General features: G+C 39.4%; 1 protein-coding gene across 5 annotated transcripts in view; it reads right to left on the bottom strand.

Annotated features, from left to right (window-relative positions):
• The window catches only part of PHACTR2 (phosphatase and actin regulator 2), a gene marked incomplete at its 3' end in the record, with an annotated part of 260,934 nt that overhangs the window by 22,293 nt on the left and 225,634 nt on the right, over positions 1-13,007 (bottom strand). For all 5 annotated transcript variants that reach the window (XM_079939433.1, XM_079939434.1, XM_079939436.1 and 2 more), the window contains 4 exons: positions 12,556-12,712; positions 8,835-8,890; positions 3,118-3,179; positions 297-434 (listed from right to left, as the gene is read on the bottom strand). In XM_079939433.1, the coding sequence (XP_079795559.1) occupies positions 297-434; positions 3,118-3,179; positions 8,835-8,890; positions 12,556-12,712 (413 nt within the window). The remainder of the gene's footprint in view (positions 1-296; positions 435-3,117; positions 3,180-8,834; positions 8,891-12,555; positions 12,713-13,007) is intronic.

The following is a 13,007-nucleotide window of genomic DNA, read 5'->3' as shown; positions in this document are numbered from 1 at the left end:
GGATAAATCATGGCTGTGGGAAACATGCCCCACCCCAATCCAGGTTTGAATGCAGGCAGGTTATATGGTAACAAAGAACAATTTTTTTCTGAGACTTAATTGAAAGAAATATGTTGATATTATTAAATGTATCACCTAAGTGTCTTGAATAATCAAAGGCAGAAAATTATTGGGGTATTTGGTAATACCCAGTCTCCTAAGATGACTAAGTAAGCAGTAAGTAGGTATTGGAGCTTTTAGAAAAACAATAAAATCATACATAAATAAAATCAGGGCTCAAGCCACTGAGGTCTTGCCTTGTCTGCAGGTGTTAACCTGGCCCAGGGCTTGTCTGCCCGGCGATCATAGTCAGGTGAATCGGTGACTTCCACATACTCATTAAACCGCAGGATCCTTCGAGCTTGCAGCTCTGCCACTGTGGGTCTCAGGCTGAGCTGCAGGAGGATAGGGATGAGTTCAGTAAACCATTTACAGCCTCATGGTGGCACGTTTTCTACAGAGTACTTCAAACTTATGGTTACATAAGGTCACTTTCAGATATCAAAAAAAAAAAAAAAAAAAAGGCAGCAGCATCTTGGGAGTTTCTAATGAGAACTAGAAAGCAGTGTGCCCTAATTTTGCAACTATAAAAATCACCATTGTTAGATAGGTCACAGTCTTTAGCAACCATCTGCATTATGCTATTTCCCCCACCTTGCCTGGCATTGTGATAAAGGTGCCTGTCATCTCTGACACGGGGGACAGACACAATAGTAATCCAGATATAGTATGGCTGGTTTGAAGATTGAATTATCAAGACAAAAGCCCTACAACTTGTAGAAATGAGAATAAAAATCTCTGTTCCTACTATGTTAAACCTGCATATTCAGAAATGCACAAAGTTACAACAAAGGAATGATCCAGTGAAGGGTGTGCCTATGGCAGTCTTCCAGGAGAGTCTAAGGACACAGGTCCAGATCTGACATTTACCCTTGGCCAGCAAAGCCGATATGCAGCAATGAGGAGGGGGGACGCACTGGAAAACTGCACTTCAGTGAGGCCAGAACTGCTTAAACCCAGCTGCAACCTTAAGACACTTCTAATAACTCGGAGTCCCCCTGTGGTTTTTGTCAAATTCAAATTTATGGTTATATTTAATCTACCCTGCCCTGTGTGTATTTGTTTTCCTCTCATGGTCCTTTCTCAAGCCCAAGAACAGACAGAGATCGTCCTGAGAGACTAAAGAAACTTGGCCCCTGGTTGAACAGGCATCATCTACTGTCCGCTATTAAGTTTCATGCTTTTGTGGCCTTTCTCAGTTGGGAGGTGTCACGGTATTGTCGGACACGTAGAGCCAGGCCTATGTTTTACCCATCGGGTCCATTTTCAGTATTTTTCTCTCCATACATACACTTTATATACAGCCAGACTATCCATGGTTTAAGTGGTCCTCTTTGGAGGCATTCCTTATTTGCATGGGTTCAATTTTTGGAAAAATTAAGCACTCCCACAAAACAAACAAACAAACACAAAAACTGATGTTTTTTGTGGTCAAAACGCTCCCCTTTCCTTGGTTTCCTCTTGAGTAAAACCAGAGGCTGAACTGTCAATGCTCTAAAACTCAAGGCATTCAAGGATTCTTAGGTCTGGGTCTACACCCTGAGCCTACTTGGCCTGGGATAAGGCAACGGCGGCTCCTTCTATCTTCATGAAGCCCTGGTGGGTGATGGACAAAGGGAGGAAAAATCTAAGTGGTTCTGTTATACTCTCAGTTACTCTGGTATCTATACTGCTAGCTCCTTACTGCCACTCTAGGGCAGTAGGATTAAGAAGGTAGAGAAACCCTTGCTTCTGGGGACTTCCCACAATGCAAGTGACCAATGGTCACAGAGGTCAGAAGTTCTCCATCCAGTCTTGCCCTTCAGGGCTGTGCCAGTTACAGGGTAGCTATTAGTGCTATGGAATATTTTGCACCTATGGCAGGGAGCTCTGTGTGGTACAGGCTAGTGGGGGTAGGGCAGCTCTGTTGTCTCCCAGAAGGACCCAACTGGATTAAGAAAAGACTATATGTATGACAGAGGTGAGCTGGAGCAAGGAGGAGGGGTTACCGCTTATCTGTAGCTGGTAACTTAATGGCCATTGAATTGCTAGAAGAGCCATCTCAAGAAATTCAGTTTATAGTGTCTTTTTTAACTTGATTATTGTTTGATGTTTGGGATCTCTGAGGAAAAAAAGAGATGAATTAAGGCTATTTTCCCCTAAAAATCAAAACCAAAACCTCTCAAAATACAGTCTCCAACTTTTCCATGGGAATGGAGTGCTGCTTCTTTCTGCCTTGGAATGTTTTGGCTGTGAACTCCCCAGCCAGCCCAAATAAATGTGGGTCAGGTCACACTCTTTGCTGCAGATGTCATATTTTACTCATCCTGCCTTATCCAGCTGTGAAAGGTATATCTGAAGAATTACTGAGCAAGGTGTTTATAATGAAATATAAACTCTGATAGTGCTTAATTTTTCCAAACATTATTATTATTTTAACACTTACCGAAAAAAGCGAGGGCCCTGGTATCAGATTTATATTTTCATAAATGGGTAGAAACAACGGTCTGAGTTTTGGAGGTAAGCCATTTGTCAATTTGGGTAGCACTGCAGCAGGCAAGCTGGATGATCAAGTTCACTTAATAAATTACTCACCCAGCTCAGAATCTTTAGTAATAACAAAGTATTTATTCAGTGTGTCCCAAACTGCATGGAAACAGTGAGCATTTTTACAAACTACACATTGAAATGTTAATAATGGTTATCTCTGAATGGGAGATGTCTGCATGATTTTCTAGTCTTTTTTGTTCCTTTTGGCATTTGAAAAAATTTCACACAGATTATATGTTATTTTCATAATTGGCAAATGTAATTTAAAACTTTTGACTGTCGACTTTTCAAAATTAGCATATTATGCATTAATATAAACATAATTCATATTGCAAACATTACACTGATTTTAATGTCTGTGATTAGTCAGTAGACTAATAGGAATAATTATTCCTAAATATCAGATTTACATGTAAAGCACTGACTTGCATTTTAAAAATGAAGTATACTCAAAATACACACGATCGTTAACCATCACAGTTTCATCACCTTTCTGCTGAGTCTGCGTTTCAGTTCCATTTTTGCTTCTTGCTCTTCTTCTTCATTCTTTTCTGTTTATTAATTGGGGGGGGGGGAAGGGGAGGAAAGGCATGAAGACTTAGTTACTATAAAAGATTATACAATCAGAAAAGTAGCTCAGGCCACAGTTATTTGACTTCCCGGATATTGATCAAACACTCCACCAACATCTTTAAAAAGTTATCGAAAGATTCTGCAGAAGGATCAATCATTAATTTACAGATAATATTATTGTTTTCCTTATAGGATTGGTTTATTTACTAATTGAAAACTTTTTGCTTCCTGACTGCTTGTTCTATTCTGAAAAAACCACAAGAGTGCCCATACTCCAGTGAAAGCCTCTCACTGCTGATCATCTCATAGGCTTTTATAAGCACAATTTATCAGAATTCAGATAAAAACTTACTACTGGATCTGACCTTTGTGTGAAAATCTGAATCACATCAAAAAAACAAATTAGAACCACCTGATGCATGTCTGAGTTGCTGATTTCCATTCAAATCCAAGCAAAATACATTTGTCTGCTTTGGTTTCCATAGAAGCAGAATGTAATCATTTCTTTGGACTTTGCTTTCAAACCAGAATGTTCTGAATGGGGTTATGGTGTACGGTTGATGGAGATGATTTATTTTCTTGTGATGCTAACTTTCCAAAGTCTTCTCTTTCTCTAGTGCTTCACCAAGTAGTACAATTTAAAGGCCAACTCAAATGAACGCTGTCCAACAGATGGAATTAAGAAAAAATTGTCCAGAATTTTAAAAGAAATAAACACTGCTCAGGATTTTAATGGTTGCTATTTGATGAACTTCTCTCTGTTGGTTCCTGTAGCTCATACTTTGTTTGATAAGTGAGCATAGATTCTTGGATACCAATGCTTACGAAAGAATGTCTTTTAGAAAGTGCTGTTATGAATTCTACTGAAGGAAAATCACACGGTATAAAGGCTCAACCAAAAGGCTGAAAAAGAAAAGTCTCCTCTGTAACAGACAGATTTACTTTTAAAATTCAAACAGACTTCTTAGCACTAACATTGTTTTACTGTGAATACAGTATCAGTATTCAATATTTGCAACATCTGTATTTGCTAGCTGAACATGCTAAATTCTCTATTAATTTTCCTTATCTGGACAGGGAAAAGTCTTGACGTTCTTCTGAAATACTAATTTTAGTTTATAAGAAAGAGGATGATCAGTCTGGTTATTTAGACAACGAATGAACATAAACTGAAATTACCCTGCAAGACAAGAAACAACTAGATAGTATGCTTTCATTAAGCGCCTGTGAGTGTCAAACAAAATCTGATTATAATTCAGACTTCTTCCTATGAAAATACTGTAGGTTCTTCTAATTGCTTCACAAAATATATTGCAATATATCCTTTGATATCCTTAAAACACATCCTTAGGGTCAAATCATTACTTTACTATTATTATTTTTTAAAGGAAGTGGGGAGACTCAGAATGCAGGCAGACATCTGCTGCTCTTTTTTTTAAAAATTAATTAATTAATTAATTTAATTTATTTGGCTGCACTGGGTCTTCGTTGCTGTGTGCAGGCTTTCTCTAGTTGCGGTGAGCGGGGGCTACTCTTGGTTGCAATGTGCAGGCTTCTCATTGCGGTGGCTTCTCTTGTTGCAGAGCATGGGCTCTAGGCATGTGGGCTTCAGTAGTTGTGGCACGCAGGCTCAGTAGTTGTGGCTCGCGGGCTCAGTAGTTGTGGCTCGCAGGCTCTAGAGCGCAGGCTCAGTAGTTGTGGCGCACAGGCTTAGCTGCTCCAAGGCGTGCGGAATCTTCCCGGACCAGGGCTTGAACCCGTGTCCCCTTCATTGGCAGGCAGATGCTTAACCACTGCGCCACCAGGGAAGTCCCAAATAATTACTTTATATGAGTTGGATAAGGCATGTGGATTGTAAATTATATATAATAGACAAATACCGAGCTTGTGGTTCATGTGATTCAAACTAGGGCTTTACAGGGTCAGGCCTTTGATGATATTAATAAAAAGAAAAATATAATTGTTACAACATTTCAGTTATTCTTTCTATATAATGATTATGCTACATTTTCAAAGGTACTTTCCAAAGGCAAAATACTGGATATCTAGTATGACTCAAAGCTAACAAATGCTCCAATTTTCAAGAAATACACAAAACGTAATTTCCTGGAAGAGAATATTAGATAATTTTGCTTTATGAAGCATACTGCACATCTAGGTGTCAGCCAGTGATATTTAAAAAAAGAAGGGCCAACTGTAAATAAACAGGATTTTACCAATTGGGAATTCTTCTCTAACATCAGGAACTGACTTCCTTAGATTTCCCATATTTGAAATTATGCCTCTAAAGAAGTTAGAGGAAGAGGGTGAGAGGTGGAGGAAGGCCAACGTGACTGTTCCTAGGAATCTTACTAAATAGTCATTGTTAAATCTTCTACTAAGAGTCAAGGTTAAACCTTAAACTTGGTTTTAAAAAATTCACCAAGGGAATTCCCTGGTGGTCCAGTGGTTAGGACTCCGTGCTTTCACTGCTGAGGGCCTGGGTTTGATTCCTGGTTGGCGAACTAAGATCCCACAAGCCGTGCAGTACGAACAAAACAAAACAAAACAAAAATTCACCGAGTTTTTGGAACTTAAAAAAAAAATTATTAGAGGGCTAATTGTAAAGTAGGATGAAAGCACGTCTGGTCACTTTAAACAGACTGGAGGGATACTCATGAAGGAAGTGACTGGCTCGCTGACAAATCTCGCCCTCAGTAACTCATCAGAGCAGAGAGGGGCGGGTATCAGAACAGCCACGGAAAGCGTTTGCCATAAGCATACAAACGATACACGTAGTTTAACAGCAGTGGGTGCTACAAGAAACCTGCCTGCCAAGTGCTGCCCAGAGCCTTTCATGGATGATGCGAAAAGGAGAAGAAAGAAAAGCACCAAAGTACCAACAACTGGAGTAAGATATTCTTCAGTCACCAACTCAGATAAGATGGATTAAAAATAGCCAAACATTTTTTTGTGGGATTATTTCACTTTTTGCTGTTTTACACGTTTCCACATGGGTGTTGGCAAGAAATGAAAATATATTTATAAACCTACTTTGAAATACATCCAAAAAATAAGATGTCTCCATGGATGGACAGATATGTGATAAAGTAAGATGTTAATGGTAGAATAAAGATAGTAGATATATGGGTATTACTGTAAAATTATTTCAGCTTTTCTGTATGCTTTAAAAATTACATAACAAAACACTGGGGAAAAATACATGCAGAACTCGATGGCTTAATACATGTTTTCTCTATGACGATTTAGCTGGAATTATGGCCCTAGCTAAACAGTATTAGAGGACCTGAATATTTTATCCCTACCTTGTAGAAGATGTTCCACGAACATCTCTTTTCCTGATATGCAAAAGTTGATCCTGCAAACACCAAAACTTGCTTTCTATTTTAACAATATTAAGAAACTAGTTCCAAAATCTAACTTAATATATATGTTTTTTTAAAAACCCTAGATGCACTAAAATAGGAAAGAGATCAAATTAGGTGTGGTACTGGGAAAGATACTAAGAAATGAAATTTGTCCTGTGGTCTCCAATTACTGCTATCAGCGTTGACTGCCATTTGATTTATGTTTATTAAACTAGTGACAGGCTTGGATTTGAGCACTGCTGAATGTTTTATGCTGTGAATTAGTTTCCTAATCTGTCAAGAAAAGATGACCTCGTTAAATAAGTGTCCTTAAAAATCACACCACATCACACACAGACTTTTCTTCAAATAGACAATCATATTGCTTTTGAACAAAAGATGGAGACAAAACAAACAAGAGTAATCTATGTGGAAGAACACAGAAACAAGAGGAACTGAATAAAGTGTTGTCAGCTCTGGCCATCCAGTTCCCTGGGGCTGCTCAGCAGAATGTTTTGGGTGTCCTCCACCAGTTCTCTTTTCTGCTTCCCTTGGCCATACATTATGTCAGGAGATCACAAGCCAGTTATCAGCTTCTCCAGACTGGAAACGTGTCTTTTGTTTCCAGCATAAGCACATTTAGACAAACTAAGAAGGAAGTAAAAAAAGGCTGGAGTCAAATCTGAAGTTGACTTTGGCGTTTCACCCTTTCCCCAACCTCCAGGAAAACGGAGTATATAAAGCCAACACAGCACTTAAGATCAATGTGCGATACATTTCTAATCTATGAAACAGTTCCTCAAATAACCAAACAGCAATGTGGTTTGGCTCTGTGTGTCTCCCAGGAGCAGGAAAGAATTACCCAGAATTCACTCTTTCTTTTTTTTCTAGGTATTGCATCAGGCAGCCAATAAGATACACTCTCTGTGTTTTCGGAGCTTATGGACTGCATTTGAGCTTATCTACAATTTAATTCATAAATATTTTCCAGGAACCTATTATTAAAAACCATGAGCCTTTTTGGTTTGGTTTTGTTGTCAAAATGAGATGTTGCTTTCATTCTTCCTCAGAAAGCTAAACACAGTTTTTGTTTATTTTTCTTATCTAGCCATGACTTTTTCCATCTCCAAACAGGCTCTTCCACACACTGATGGTCACTTAAGTCCTTCTTCTTTGGGTTCCATGCCAGTTATGCTCAAAAAAGGCCAGAAAAAAACCTTGCAAGGAAAGAACCCCATAGACTGGCAGTTCATCCCACTGTTCAGTCTTCATTGTCTGGTTGTCTCAGTAATAGCAACTGTAGTATAAATATGCTGTTAAAATCTTTCTTTCCTTCAGGAAAGAAAACAACTCATCTGGAGAATGGGGATCACCCAGACAGGCCAACTTGACTCTGAAAGCCTGGTTGAAAAAGATTTCCCGCACGCCAGTACTCTCTGGAGTACTCTCTGGAGTTTTGCCCATCCCTGCTGTTTGATATTTCATACAATAAAAAGCTCTTTTGAAACTGGGTTAATAATATAGAAAACTACAGCTAGGCTCAATTTAAAAATATCCATTATTTAACTCACTGTGGTTAGTAACCACATCGATCCACTACAGCACAACAAACCACTTCTATTCATTTTATAGCTTCAACATATGAACTCCAATAACGTAAATACGACTGGACCAATGAGTAAAATGTAAAGTCCAAGAAAATAGAGGGGGAAAGAGAATGGGAAAATGAAGTAGGAAAATGAATGGAGAACTCCTTAAGTGCTGAAAAATTATAAATAACTCAAGAGGGAAACAGTTATCATAACAAAGGAAAATGAAATGGATTGAAAAATTCCTTTTCCCATAATTCTGTTTTAAATGGAGTCATTTGTTAAACCTGGCAACACATTATTATTAATAATAATATAGGAATGTTTGATTTATTTCCTTGTGGATTTTTTGGTCTTTTCTTTGACATTTAGTTGCAAGCAGACTAGAGCATTTTCTTCTATTTAATATTTGGGTGAAAGAATACATGGAATAAATTTCATCTTTCTTAAAAACAACTGTCACAACCACGACACCGCTCTGGGGTATCTCAGGCTTAAAGCCATAAAATGAAACACAAACGTCAAGAAATTATTTTAAAAATGATATAAATAATTATATAAAAATGTGATCTAAATGGGCCATTTCAGTCATTCGTGAATAAATATATTAAGGTTCCCTGCTGACAAATGGATTTTCTCTAGAGGGAGCTTGTTCATGGTTACACGAGGAATTTGCTGTGTAGTACAGGATACTCACGCTTCAGGATATTTCTTTGCTCTAATTCTTCAGTTGTGGGCCTCTGGCTAAGTCTCCTGTGATGAAAAACAGATATGCTGCCGGTTACAAACAAGGCCGCCTTAATGGGAGACGCAAAATAAAACAACAAGCAAAGCTGTATTTTTTTGTGTTTTGAGAAACAAAAATCCATTTTTAAGCCTCCTTTCCATTAGTTTGGAGACTAGAGATTGTGGCTGAGACTGCTAACTACCCCCCGTACTCCCTTCTTCCTTTTAGAAACAGAACCCCCAGAGTTTTAGCTGAACACCCAGCTATAGATTTCTGCCTCCCTACAGGCAAGGTGCAGCCGTGTGACTGAGTTCTTGCAATGGGATGTGAGCAGAAGCGGTGTTTGTAATGTCTGCTTTTTACACTTAAAGTGACTGGGTGTGTATTCCCTTCTCTCTTTCCTTCTTCCACAGGGTAGAACTTAAACATGGTCATGTGAGCCAGCTCAGATCATGCAGATGAGGATATCCACGGAGATGGAAGAGCAACAAGACGGAAGGAACCTGGGCGCCTATCTGACTGCCTAGAGCTGTGCTCCCCACCCATGCTGGACAGCCCACCTACCCCTGCACTGCGATGTGAAAAAGAAGCAAACACGTAGAAGTGGCTTGTTTGGACCACTGCACTTTTTGGTCTCTGTTAGAGCAGCTTAGCCTATACCCTAATTAACATACATATAATTAGAATCTAAAAAAAGGCTCAAGCGTTCATACCAATTCATGAGATGATCAATTTATACTGCACAGTGCTTTCAGGAAAATATTACTTTCGGGATCTCAAATAAATTTACAATGTATATAAAGTTATCTTGAGGTATACAGACCATTTCCATCAACCTTCAAGAAAAGCCAGGCTCATTTGGGATTAGTACCTGATCATTTGTACACAAGGGCTCAATGTCTTATTAACCCATTATAATTTTGTTCTTGGTTTTGTTTACATTATTTGTTGTTAATCACAGACAAAGACTTCCTCTGGATGTATTGATAGATTGAATTTGTGCAAATTAAACTAATATACATGAAAGGCAATCTTAATGCAAGATACTATCAATTCTAAATGTTTATGGCTGTGACAGAAATGGTATGAAGAATTAAAATCAATGATATTTTGAATAGCTCATTAAAAAGTTTAACATTTAATCTTCATCAGCGCTACCTTGAAATTCACTTAATAAGTGAGCCCACGAAAAAAGCCAGTGAACATCTATGCCAGCCAGATTTTGTGCCATTCATATATCCTATACTATATATCTGTACGATATCATCCCCCAAAGACATCATCCTTCTTTTGTTTATGGAGTTTCCTTTCTCTGGAATGCCCTCCTCTCCTTCTTCACCTACTGAAATCTTTTTTTTTTTTTGCGGTACGCGGGCCTCTCACTGTTGTGGCCTCTCCCGTTGTAGAGCACAGGCTCCGGAGGCGCAGGCTCAGCGGCCATGGCTCACGGGCCCAGCCACTCCGTGGCATGTGGGATCTTCCCGGACCGGGGCACGAACGCGTGTCCCCTGCATCGGCAGGCAGACAGACTCTCAACCACTGTGCCACCAGGGAAGCCCTGAAATCTTTTAAGTTATTAAAGGCTCCTGGTTCTTTGTCCCTCTACAGCAGTTCTACATAAATTATACATCGATTAAAGCACTTATTATTATAAAGATAATCACAGCTCTCATTAGTTCATCCTTTTAAGTCCCAGTCACTATGCTGGGTGCTTAGCTTACATTATCTTGAATCCTTGAAACAATTCAGCAAGGTGGCAGCCAGTTCCCATTTTACAGATAAGAAAATGAGAGATTAATTCCCTTGCCTTCCAGAAAACACTACTGAACGACAGAGCCAGGACTCCTACGTGGTTCTCTTGACCTAGATGTTTGTGCTTTTTACATGATCCCCATCACTCAGTATAAATTTTGCCTCTTTCACTAGACATGGAGTCCTCTAAGGCAGGAACTGTAAGTGGTTTATCTTTGAATGACAGGGACTAGGTGTGCTGGGTTTGTAGAAAAACAATTCTATAAAATTTATATACTTATAAAACTAAAAACCCTACCCTGATCAGATTTTTATAGATATGGACTACATGTGTGTTTCTAGAGGCTCTCAAACTTTTGGGGGTTGGAGTGGAATTTTACAAAAACAGAAGTGCTGCTCTGGTTGGCTACTTAGACCTACAATGAAGGAGTCCTCTCCCGCCTCAGCCCCAAAACACACCCGCTTCCCTAGCTCTCCCCAGGAAGCCTGAGTATCCTCTCCAAGAAATCCTAATGCAGAGTTAGAAAACCACCACCCTACAGTTATTTCATGGTGTCAACTTCTCACAATGTTCTTCATCAGTCCCCTGTTTTTGAGTGTTTCGGGTTTGCTTTAATTTCTCACTGCTCTAAATACCCTTCAAATAAACATCTTTGGAAAACACAGGTTTTTTTCCCTTTTAGATTATTTCCTTCTTGTATAACCTCCCAAATGGAACTACCATGTAAAGAAATACTGTTTTAGAATTCTTTTCTTATATTATTAAGTTGTTCTTCAGAAATATTGAACAAGGGCCAAGTATATGTGTCCTATTTTCTCATAAAGTTGCCGACATTAGGTTTAATTTATAAAAGTGTTTTGCTAATTTAAGAGGTAATACTTTAATAAAAAATATTTAATGTTCTTAAGTGCTCGCTAGGATCTAGGCACTAACATACCTTCAGCATACCATCTCATTTAATCTGCACAAGCCCTGGCTCGGCCCCATCTACAAAACAGACAGTGGTTTCTGAACCCCTCACATGCCTACCCTGCAGATACACCACAGTCACAGAAATCTTCCACTTCCAAGCAAGCGGAGGACTTTTCTCCCACCTCCAAATCTTGTTCTGGTGTTCCAGGCTGTTCCCTTCTCCCAATAAATGCAACCTATTTTTTATGCAGAGTGAGGGAAGTTAGCAAAACAACTAATACTTAAATATGCTTAAACTGATCATAAAAAGGAGAGTTTCAGCACTTGCTTCTATTACAACTGCCAGTACCATGGACTTCCAATGCCACGAGTGGCAAAAGTAGAAATCCTACAATGGCGGAGGCAGGAAGTGCAGTCAGATGACCATTTATTTCAAGTGAAAAGGGGGAAGTTTCGATATGGGGGCTATGGCTACCTGACTAGGATGGAACTGGCCCTTGAAGCTACTCAATATTTCTGTAGTCTCGCAGCCCCCAGGGCAGAAGTGGATGGCAGTCATAGGAATGCTATAGGGAGCCCATGAATCAAACCAGGAGTTGGGCAAACTATGGCCCGCAGGCCAACTCTGGCCTGCTGCCTGTTTTAGTGAAGAATGTTTTCTTGGAATGTAACCGTGCTTATCTGTTTATGTATTGTTTATGGCTGCTTTCATGCTACAATAGCACAGTCAAGTAGCTGCAATAGGGACTGTCTGGCCAACAAAGCCTAAGAGATTTACTAACTGGTCCTTTATAGAAAAAGTTTGCCCCCACTTGGATCGGGCTTTGGCGACCTCAAAGCTACTGGCTAGCTGGACCAAAAAGGCGCTTCTTTGAGCGATTCACCATCCAAGACCAACTTTAGAAGACCAGATAGGCCAGGCGTGCCCTTCCATGAGGGAGTCACAGTGATCTCAGTTAGGGAGGGAACTGTAGGAAGGAGAAAAGTAAGAATTAGTCAGTGCTGTCCCCAGATTTCAGCAATTACCTGACAAGCTCAGTTCCAATTTGCTGTCGGATTTCCTGCCTCTCTTCTTCAGAGGTACGCTGCAAGATGTTTTTGTCCTCTAATTCCTTCTTAGACGGTCTGTTGCCAAGTTTGATAGCAAGAGTATCCCTTCGTCGTATTTTACTGGCCAAAGCACCTGAGGATTAGAAAAGGCAGAAATGCAGAGCAAGGATTTTAGCCAGTGGCACTCAGGTTACACGTGCGCAGGGACTTTAAATAGAGTCCAGACCAAACTCTTTATTCACATGCAACGGTAGAATTTTAATTAACCTGAAGAAAAAAGACTTTCAAGTTGGATGTAGTTCGTTTTGAAAAACTGAAGAACTGTTTTTTTGTTTTGTTTTGGTTTGTTTAACACCTTTATTGGAGTATAATTGCTTTACAATGGTGTGAAGAACTGTTTTTTAAAATATTCCGAAAAATGTTGGGAA

The sequence above is a fragment of the Stenella coeruleoalba genome (genome assembly GCF_951394435.1).
Source record: "Stenella coeruleoalba genome assembly, chromosome: 12".
Taxonomy (NCBI): Eukaryota; Metazoa; Chordata; class Mammalia; order Artiodactyla; family Delphinidae; genus Stenella; species Stenella coeruleoalba.
Note: the sequence above shows the minus strand (reverse complement) of the source record. Positions and strands in the feature narration are given on the sequence as shown.